This window comes from Musa acuminata, chromosome BXJ1-3 (genome assembly GCF_036884655.1).
Source record: "Musa acuminata AAA Group cultivar baxijiao chromosome BXJ1-3, Cavendish_Baxijiao_AAA, whole genome shotgun sequence".
NCBI lineage: Eukaryota > Viridiplantae > Streptophyta > Magnoliopsida > Zingiberales > Musaceae > Musa > Musa acuminata.
The window spans coordinates 35,540,748-35,551,409 of NC_088329.1; the positions used below are offsets into that span (position 1 = coordinate 35,540,748).

General features: G+C 38.4%; 2 protein-coding genes across 2 annotated transcripts; both read left to right on the top strand.

Moving 5' to 3' along the window:
* Positions 1 to 331: 331 nt before the first annotated feature.
* Positions 332 to 1,210, top strand: LOC135637417 (glyoxylase I 4-like). The gene is made up of 3 exons (XM_065150087.1): positions 332 to 670; positions 745 to 856; positions 941 to 1,210. The coding sequence occupies exons 1-3, from the start codon at positions 444 to 446 to the stop codon at positions 1,148 to 1,150; spliced, it is 549 nt and encodes a 182-aa protein (XP_065006159.1). The 5' UTR covers positions 332 to 443; the 3' UTR covers positions 1,151 to 1,210.
* A 444-nt stretch (positions 1,211 to 1,654) lies between these two features.
* On the top strand, positions 1,655 to 10,234 carry LOC135626021 (E3 ubiquitin-protein ligase GW2-like). The gene is made up of 8 exons (XM_065131211.1): positions 1,655 to 2,543; positions 2,654 to 2,705; positions 2,831 to 2,876; positions 2,948 to 3,029; positions 3,143 to 3,284; positions 3,408 to 3,510; positions 4,953 to 5,019; positions 9,468 to 10,234. The coding sequence occupies exons 1-8, from the start codon at positions 2,352 to 2,354 to the stop codon at positions 10,026 to 10,028; spliced, it is 1,245 nt and encodes a 414-aa protein (XP_064987283.1). The 5' UTR covers positions 1,655 to 2,351; the 3' UTR covers positions 10,029 to 10,234.
* Positions 10,235 to 10,662: the final 428 nt, after the last annotated feature.

The following is a 10,662-nucleotide window of genomic DNA, read 5'->3' on the forward strand; positions in this document are numbered from 1 at the left end:
TCACATAATAAATATATAAAAATATACTAAAACAGAGTCTAAAACCAAAATGGTTTATATTTATATATATTTATAACAACAAGGTTAAGACTTGTTTATTTTTGTCTCGTTATCATTCATGATCGAAAATGGTGTCTTAAAATAGCAATCGATGCCTGTGAATTGGTTTTGCAACGGCAATGATCGTCGGGTCAATGTCAATTTCTCGAGTCGTATCTCGATTTGACTAACCAAACCCATCGCATCCCATCCCATCCGATTCACTCGCGCCCGCGTAAACCCATGACACAGGGAAGCCACCGACCCAGCTGTCCGTATCAGAACTAGCTGAGACTCATGCAGACGATCCACGTGTCTATCTAACGTTATCTTCAAATGTCTTACGTGTTCTCGTCACCATCGTCACATACATAGCCACAAAGAAGAAGGACGCCGCCGCGGACATGGAGACTTCGCAAGGAAAAGAAGAGCCGCAACAGCTGCACAAAGAGAAGGAAGAGGACAGGCCCCAGAACCATGACAGCAGTACTAATCGGCCAATGCCTCTCATGGCGCTCAATCACGTCTCCAGGCTCTGCAGATCGGTGGAAGCCTCCGTCGAGTTCTACACCACCGTGCTTGGCTTCGTCCCCACCGGTCGCCCTCCCACCCTCGACTTCAACGGCGCATGGTATCGAAATCCCCTACCTGCTCCACCTCCTCCGCCTTGACCGGTGAATAGTAGGCATGTGCGTGAACCATCAGGCTGTTCAATTACGGCGTGGGAATTCACCTGGTGCAGGAGGAGGACGGAGGTGACCTCCCCGATGCGTCCCTTGACCGTCTCGATCCGATGGACAACCACATCTCTTTTCAGGTCTGGCCCTGCTCATCATCGCCGTCGTCTTTTTCTTCCTTTCGCCGCTCTTTGCTAGCTTCTCTTCGCATGCTGCGTTGGTAGTGCGAGGACATGGGGGCGATGGAGCAGAGGCTGAAGGATCTGGGCGTGAAGTACCTGAGGAGGACCATCAACGAGGAAGAAGGGTCGCCGATCGACCAGCTGTTCTTTAACGATCCCGATGGGTTCATGATCGAGATCTGCAACTGCGAGAACCTGGAACTCGTCCCTGCAGGATTCCTGGGGCGGTCTACGACCCCCCGCTCAAAATGAATCGCTCGGATCAGACCTCGGAAATCGCGCGCTCGTTACGGAAGAACGTGGACCGTTAGATCAATGAACCTGCTTTTCGACGAACTGTTTAGGATTTTAAGTGTTTCTTCTGTAAAATTCTTATCTAAATCTTTTCTTTTACATAATAATAATAATAATAATAAATCATCGATTTCAACTAAAAACACAGGGAATAATTATTATTTTTCATTATTAACTTGGAAAAACTATAAATTTCTTCGTCCTTTTTAAAAACTATTTCATTTTGTACCCTTCCGTGTAGAACATGACACTTGTGTTCCGAGGTCGACAAAATAGGGGACGTACAACCAAACTCTCACAATCCTTTAATTAATACAAAAGTATTGGGACGATCACACTCGGTCTACTGCATTCCAGGATTGGGATCCTCTCCAACTTTCTATTGTGGTTCATCATTAACAGAGGGTTGAGATTTTGTTGTTGAGAGATCGAGGGCGAACGATGGGGATGTCTTTATGAGCTCTGGGTTACGAAATTGGAGAGGATCCCATGCTGCCTCACCATAGCCAGAGAGTAAAGACGACGGGCTTTGATCGCTGCGACAGACCGAGCCGCTGTCTCTCGCACGCACAAGCCACCCTCGTTTCCTTCCTCCCGATCCTTGTCGTGCTTCCGAAGCTTCGTGCGCGCGAACCGGAGATCTTCCCCCACCCTCTCTCTCCTCCGCTCCGTCCGTCTCGAGATCCGCGGAAGAAGCGACGGAAGAGAAGCTTGGGCTGCGGCAAGACGGGCGACGGGATCGGCGGTGGAGAGAAGTCGAGCGCCGTTCCTCCTGCTTCGTCTCTTCCCGATCCCCGCTTCTTGACGGGGAAGAATGGGATCTAGGGTTTTTGTTGGGCTCTGCTTATCGCATTCGCTTTCTTGGTCCGGTTTTGGCGGGATATCGATGTAGGTTTCGATCTTGGGACTGGGAAGGAGGGTCGGCGGTGGTCCTTGCCTCGATCTGGAATGGCGAATTAGGGTTCGGTTTATCGGTTGTTTTTGTCGGTCTTAATTGAAGTGAAATGGGAGGGAATTAGGTCTCTTGTTTTGTTGACGTTTTTTTTTATCGTTTTTACTTCTTTGATCGGAAGACGTTGAGAGACTGAGGAACAAAGGTTGGGAATAGCTGGTTTTTGGTGATTTCTTGCGTTCTTTCTTGCCGTAGGAAGTGAGGTTGATGGGGAATAAGATAGGGAGGAGGAGGCAGGTGGTGGACGAGAAGTACACAAGGCCGCAGGGATTGTACCACCACCGCGACATTGATGAAAAGAAACTGAGGAAGCTCATTCTGGAGTCCAAGTTGGCGCCGTGCTACCCTGGAGGCGATGAATGCGCTCTCGATCTTGAAGAGTGTCCCATTTGTTTTCTAGTTCGTATTCGACCTTTGCTTTTTCTGACGTTTCAATCCTGATTGATTGCATTTAGAGCAATTCTTGATGTAGTTCACTTGATTTTCCCTTTTTTGTTGTATTATTGTAGAATTATCCGAGTCTTAATCGATCGAGGTGTTGCATGAAAGGCATATGCACGGGTAATGCAAATTTCTCTCTGATGTTGAAAAGCTTTTTGGTTCAATCCTTTTTATCCATGTTGTCTGTATCCATATTCCTTTTTTGTTTAATTTTATTTTAACTTAAAATTTGATGCTTCTTGCAGAGTGTTTCCTTCAGATGAAACCACCTCATGCAACTCGCCCTACAGAGTATCCTTTTCTGTTTTATTTTTGCTGCATCATAATTTGGATCATGCAAGGTTTACTGCTTAACCTGATAGGTGCCCCTTTTGCAAAACTTTAAATTATGCTGTTGAGTACCGTGGTGTGAAGACAAAAGAAGAGAAGGGATTGGAAGAAGTTGTAAGTTTTTTCTAGTTTGCTCAACTTTTCCTGCCTTCTTTCTTGATTTGTGAGTGTACATTTGCTTGTCAATGATGTTCGAGTTGTCTCTAAATAATTCTGCTTAAGAGCAGGAAGAGCAGAAGTTCATTGAAGCACAAATAAGGATGCAACAACAAGAAATTCAGGATGAAGCAGAAAGGCTGAAGAAAAGAAAGGATATAAGTTCTCCGAGTAGAATAATGAATGACGCAGAAGTGGAGTATTGTGACATAGGTAGCACGTCGCTTTCAGATCCTCTTTCCACTACATATTCTTGTTTTTTGATCATTAAACTTCTTTTATATTGATTGCTAAAGTAGGTCTATGTTTCTTCATGTTGTATTGAAAACTCGACAGTTCCGTCTCTGAGATGCACAACACAAATAAATGATTTTGTTTCATCTCAAGCTTCGTGCTCGGTGCCGGCAGGCATGCTGCCTTCACACTGTAGACAGAACAGGTACAAAGTGCACTCACTTGTTTCAGCTTTTTCTACTAATTTAGTAATTCTGTTCTGGTATGGCCAGTGATTCATCCTATTGGAAAACATAGATTTCTAACCACTTTTATGAAGGTGATATGGTTTGATCTTTTTATCAACTCTCTCGGTACTTGAGTGTTTGAAGTTTACTGCTTCTGTTAACTAGCTCGTAGTATATATGCTTAGGAAACCTTCCACTAATTATCATTTAAAATTTTCTTTCTTTTGCCTGGTCTCTGAGTTGGTAACTTCTTTGTTCTGGGACTTCTATTACATTGTGAAAGTATTTCTTAGTGAGAGAACATTCAAATGCTGGATTTTGATTTTGTTTCTTAATAATGGGTAAATCGGATTCTTGATTGCTGCCTACCCTTGCTCATAGACTTACTTGGTTGACTTGAGGTTCTGAATTGGTCATTAAATGCTTACAAACATATCTCAAGTAATTAAAGCATATAGATTGAGCTTTTGAACTGTTGAATCTGGTGCATGATGTCAACAGTAGCCATATCTTAGCTTGTTGCCTTGTTATCTTTTTTTATTGGCAATATAAAATTCTGAATGCTTGTTTTCTTTTATTGTCTCAGGCATTCCAAATTTATATGCTTATAAAGTTATACTATTTGCCATATCTCGTTCATGTTTTTTAATCTAGTTCACATTCAACTTGATCAAATGTATTTCATCTCAGTCCATCTTATGAAATTGTTGTAAACTCTTATGGAATCTTACAATAATATAACAGATCAATAGTCTCCCCCAAGGGGTAACATTTGAGTACTCCATTTTGGAGTTTGGCCCATGTGACTTTGGATTGAGTTATGACAAATATAAGAGAAAAAATTGTTTATGATATGTTTGCACATTGGGACTGATTATTCTTCCCGGTGAATCTTCAATCCAATGGGTATACGCACCATGGATGGTCTCGGTGGTGTGGTGAGCTATGTCATCTCCCGAATTCCACATCACCTAAAATAGATCTTGATGGACTTCTACATAATGTATGTGTATGTGATAAGGACATTGGGTATTTGACAGGAGGAGATTGTGATACCCCAACATAATTCAACACCTATCACCATCCGCCCCGTTGGAGAACCTTCTAAGCACTCCTTTTTGGAAGGTTTGACCCATTTGGTTTCAAGCTCTGGTCATTCCAAAAACTGCTTGTGGCCTTACCTAAGAGCATATAATTTAATTTTTTATGATCAATGGCAAGCTACAAAACTAAAAAGTGCAATTTTTGATCTTAAGTCCAATGGGTACACAAAACTAAAAATTCTTTTTCCTATCTTTAATTTTCATAACTGTTAACCACACACGATGGGCATGCAGCTAAGGAGGCATTTGTATCTTATGGTTGGCATGTTCTCCTTCATTTGTCATCTTATCTTTATTTGGAACTTTGTACGATGCAGAGCTGACAATTTTGACCGTGATCTTGATGACATTATGGTCATGGAAGCTATCTGGCTTTCTATTCAGGTAATATAGGTTACTAGTTAAAGTTAAATTGCAGTAACTTGATCCAAATGAGTTAATACTGGGAGTAATATTACACAAAATTTGTGGCTTTTCTTAAATTATTCTTAATTGTTTATCCTTGAATTACGAGGTAAGTTTCATGCAATTTGAAACAGTGTTCATTCATAACATGTTCAGTAACTTATCAATTTAATGTTTTAAATCATTATATTATGCCCTCAATTTTATTTTCATCATGCTGCTTGGTTTTGAAGTTTTTTTTTAGAGTCTATTATTGCTAGTTTCATGAGACTGCTTTCTCTTTGATATTGTGATATGGCGCTTTTGATCATAGAAATGATATTGCCTCTAATAATGACACAAAATGTAGATGCTGGTTCTATATATATATATATATATATATATATATATATACATATATATATATATATATATACATATATATATATATATATATACATATATATATATATATATATACATATATATATATATATATACATATATATATATATATATACACATATATATATATATATATACACATATATATATATATATATACATATATATATATGTATGTATGTATGTATGTATATATATATAGACAACAATCTGTGACTTGGATCATTTAGAGCTGGAATTGCAGCAAGCTTGTATTATTCGTCTAAATACAATTAGCATTTTATATTGAATAGTAATGCCAATATGAAGCTTAGGACCCTGTACTGATATTCATGCCCAAATTTTCTAAGAATGGATTGACACTCTAATTTGTTGATTTTTTCAATACACTTAAACAAAGTTCACCAAATATATTATTGATGATTTGAGGAATAACGGAAAGGAGACTAATCTTCTTCTCTTTGCTGTAAGATATGTTATTGTTCTATCTGAACTTAGTCCTAGTCATACTTTAAGATAACACCAATCTCTCTCAATACATGATGTAATAATGCTTTCCAGGATGAGGCTAGTTAAAAATGTATGGTCAGTCATACATTTTATTCATGTGATTCTATTTTCTGTTTGCTTTGTTTTCGTTTATTTTACTTCATCATGCTTTCACTATGCTGCTATTGTCAAAGGTAGTTACTGTTCTATTAGGATACACTTTCCTTTGCCCAGTCGTATTTGCCCCTCTTAGTATGAGCCTTGTGTTCTAGGCAGTCAGGTGGGTGCAAAAGACAGAATCTGCAAAATCACTTAACAGCTTGAAGTTGCCTGTTGTTTTAGAGTCTTAGACCATGTAAGAGCACATAAGCATCAGGATTTCCCATTTGGTTGAACTGACTGAGACTCAGCTCATTTGAGACAGGGAAACTACTGGGAGGAGTCCTGTTGTCTTGATGGTGCTATTTAATAACCTCAGTGAGGCATGGATTTTACTTGTCTTAGAGAAGTTACTATTAATAGGTTATCCAAGCTAGTGTGTGCCAATTCTCATCGTCTGTGCAATATATACTAGGCGAAAACTTATGCAATAAGGACAAATTTAGTCTTCTTTAACATTCAATCTTATTGAAATCTTGAGGTTTTTTGTGTATTAGATAGGACATAAGATTCTTTTAAAAAAGTTGTTCCAGACTTTCAATTATTCAATTTTGAACCTTCATGTGCCAAAATAATTATTTTTGGATGAGCCATCTATTTTCTCAATTTATGAGAATCAGGAAATTACGGTTCTTCCTGCTGTTACAAATTTACACATTGCTAAAGGTTATTGGATTTGATCAAGTTTGGATGTTACATGAGCAACGAAGAGTTGTAGTTTGACCCCTGCATCAATTGATCGGTCCATATTGATGAAGTCAAAATTATCACTTCGATTGAGTTGAGGGAATCTTAGTTATCCAGTCTATCTTTTGTTTATGCAATATGTTTGCTCTAGTTTTGTATACTATTTAGGCATTACTTCATTTCGTGACTTTTCTTTGTGCTTTGTAATATCTGTCAGAGAGGGTCCATTATGTTTTGCACAATGTTTATATCCCTTCGTGTTTGTATAGGAGTCCAACCAAAGAGGATTCCTTAGATTTTCTACAGGGTAGTTGAAAGAAGGAATTCTACTTTGTTGTTTAATCAGTAGTTTGTTCCTTTAAAATTGTTTCTTTTGATGATCATGAAAATCTATCAGGCATAAGTGGCTGGTGATTTTTTTTCATCTGGAGAAAACACACACACACACATAAATATAAATATAAATAAATAAATAAATATATATATATATATATGCATATATATACATATACATATACATACATACATACGTACATTCATATATATGTACATACATATATACGTACATACATATATACGAACATATATATATATACTTACATACATATACACACACACACACACACACACACACACACACACACACACATATATATATATATATATATATTTATATTTATATATATGGTTGAAAGGTTCAGCACAGTGGCTATGGAAATAGAGATTCCTGTGCAATAACATGTGGATTATTGATTTTGAAGCTAGACAATTCCGCATCAAATGGTGCTTATAAAAAAGCAACAAGCTGAGAGGAGAGTTCTGAGCAGATGTCGTGGCATGTTAATAGCACAACCACTTGATCTAGCTCATGGATGGGTGTGGAACTGAAATGATGAAACTAAGGCTTTGGAGTTCCGCTCTAAAATGGGAGATCAGTTATATATTCTTGCACTTGACACTGCATTATGTATGTGTCAGAAGTCATGCTTTTCTGAATGAGTCTGGGTAGTCTAGCTAGTATTGATTGAATACAATATATTTTATGTTAATCATTGATTGTAGTAGTTTCTTCCCTGAGTTAGGTAATTTTATAGGATTTTCATCATAGTCCATTTTTCTATTAAAGAAGGTCAAGTTTGTATTTAAAATTACATTTGGATAGAAATCCAACTAAAAGAGGCTGCTAGATACTATTTGGATTGGTTTAGGTCATGGTTCGTCTTATCGGTCCACACCGGTGTACCGGCTAGTTATTGGTATGGTACTTACCGAACTGTACCGAGCATACCAGCACATGGTAGATGAGGTCATACCGATGTATCACTTATACCAGTCCCATGTTAGACCAGTATTTACCACTTGTACCGAGCAGTATATCACGGTACGGCAAACCTTGGTTTATGTTGTATTTGATGTCCAGCTGATATGTGCTAAAGAGGAAATCTTGACTGCAATATCAGATGTATCTTTAAATTGTCTAAATTGGCTGCCTGTCTTATGAGTTGCCTTTTCCTCAATTTGTATCACTTTCTCTTTTGTTTCTTTCTAGTTTCTCTATTTTCTATTTGTTCCTGTTCATTATTATTCAACTATTTTTCTTTTCAGTCTGGAAGGAAAGCTGAAGAGCACGATTTATATTGAGATATTCCTGTCTGAATTGCATGACCTGAACAAACATGGCTATACCTTATGCCCAAACGCAAGGCAACAGCATGGATTAGATGCAGGGTTTAGGTTTTAAGGGCACAGTTGTTCTTTGAAAGCAGAGAAATAGAAGGAGAAAGAGAAAGAGGAAGATAAAAAAGTCACAGAGGAGGATATAAAAAAATAGTCCTGGATTTACATTGGGGTGGTAAAAAATATTAAAAGGAACTTTGGGGAGGTTCAACACATCAACATGGCTCACATGAGGAAGAATGGATGTACCTTTAGGATCACAAGATGTCATGGTCCAGGAGTAAATTGTCATCTATATTTTGTGTCAGAGATGATTTTTAAACAGGAATAAGTGGATTATATTCTTGATTATTTTTTAAATTATAGCAAAGTTTGGCTGTGGACAGGTCTTAAATATCAATGTGCTCTGATTTTCCATTTGTTTTTATCCTTGTTTCTCTAGAGGTTCTGGCTTCCTGTCCAATATCTGCTCTTTTGTGTTTTGCTGTTTTCCAATTGAATCACTCACAAAGTCCCTTTACTGTCCAGATCCAATGTATCTTGACTCGTTTGACCATAGGAACATAGGCTGCCTTAGAAATCTCAACCACTGCCTTGGTGCAGAGCTTATCAACTGCAACCCAGACATTATGGGGTCAATTTTTCAAAACTGCCTCTCATCATGCATGGTTAAGGTTGTGGGAATGTAATACACTGTGATGCCAGAGGGAAATGAGCTTTGTGCACTAGGCTGCCATTTTAGAAACCTAATTTCTGCATGCTTAGGTGCATGCCTATGCATTAGTGAGTGTTCATGTGGTGTTCTTTATATGTTAACAACTACTGTGCTATTTTTGATGTTTTCTTAGAGATATTATAAAAAACATCATCTGTTTGCATCATTAGACACTGTTTGGATTAAGTTAAATATAAAGGTATCACAATATAATTTTCATTATTCATGTTTAGATAGGAGAAAGTAGAATATATTTCTCATTGTTTATATTTTTTTTCAGAACCCAATATCTAATTTGACATTTCACTTTGATCAGGAGCATGGTCATCAAGGATATCCAGTCTATCTCGGAAGTTTTTTCCCAGGACCATCCTTTTCAGAAGAATGTTACAGTTCCCATGGAATTGCTCCTCCAGAAGTGTCACCCTATAGTGGGTTAGCTTGTGCAGCTTCAGCTCTAAATGAGCACCAGCATATTTATGTGGAGTCTAGTGCTAATATATCAAGTAGTGCCACCTCAATGTTGGACATGCTTCATCAATCAGGCAGTTTAGGAAACATGAGGTTTATGCAGAATAATCCTTCAAGTTACTGGAATGAGATACCACCAGATAGCGGAAGGGAAGTACTGAGGGAGGAGCTTGGTGAGTGTTCGACTGATCATTGGTCCGACATGTCTGAGGCAGGGACCAGCTACGCTGGTTCAGATGTTATGGTAGATCCACGGACTGCAGTGGTTCCATTCCCAAGTGGTGCTATCATGACTCCGGGACATTTCGCTCCCGAGAACTTTGAAGAGCAAATGATTCTTGCCATGTCGGTGTCATTAGCTGACGCTCGAGCAAGGATGCCTACCCAAGGACTGACATGGCTGTAATGATGATGATTTGCCCTAAGAAATTTCTTTCCGATCCATTTGTTTTTCCTTTTTTTTTTTTTTTTCTCCTTTTGTCTGTTGGTTTGATGGTTCTTTCATTTTTAGTTGGTTTCCTGTATACATGTGAAGGTGACACTTGTATGGATGGTGGGAAAGATGGTGCATAGAATTGAAAGGCTAATAGAATATGCATTAGTTGACTCTTATCTAATGTAATTCAAAGGCTATTGCTTTAGTTAGAAAATATAAAATCAGGTAGTAATCTTTATAATTCGTGCGCATTCGTTAATTGCATTCTTTGATTCATTGTGGTATTTACCATTGTATAACCACAAGGCTAAAGTGACTCTTAGTGCCTTAGTTTTCCCAATACTTGATTTCCTGTTGTTTGGCAATGCAGGATTGTTGAGGTTGTGGCATTCGTCATGGATTTTGCCAGCCGGAGCTGATGCGAATCACCAAACTAGTTGGCTTGCGGTGTCATAATTTTTGCTATGTAGGCAGCTTTCGTAATGAATCTGAGCAGTGGTTTTGCAACTGCAGCTTGATGCTTGTGGGAGCTTCTGTTGTTGCTAGTGATGCAGTCATGAGATCGGAAGTTTCAATGTACTATGTACGGTACATTGTATGTACT

Excerpts from the sequence above, each read along its gene's own strand:
- LOC135637417 (XM_065150087.1), top strand. The coding sequence starts at position 444 with ATGGAGACTTCGCAAGGAAAAGAAGAGCCGCAACAGCTGCACAAAGAG. Across the intron at positions 671-744 it reads CTCGACTTCAACGGCGCATG|GCTGTTCAATTACGGCGTGG; the intron begins GTATCGAAATCC and ends GTGAACCATCAG. Across the intron at positions 857-940 it reads ACAACCACATCTCTTTTCAG|TGCGAGGACATGGGGGCGAT; the intron begins GTCTGGCCCTGC and ends CTGCGTTGGTAG.
- LOC135626021 (XM_065131211.1), top strand. The coding sequence starts at position 2,352 with ATGGGGAATAAGATAGGGAGGAGGAGGCAGGTGGTGGACGAGAAGTAC. Across the intron at positions 2,877-2,947 it reads CATGCAACTCGCCCTACAGA|GTGCCCCTTTTGCAAAACTT; the intron begins GTATCCTTTTCT and ends TTAACCTGATAG. Across the intron at positions 3,285-3,407 it reads AGTGGAGTATTGTGACATAG|TTCCGTCTCTGAGATGCACA; the intron begins GTAGCACGTCGC and ends AAAACTCGACAG.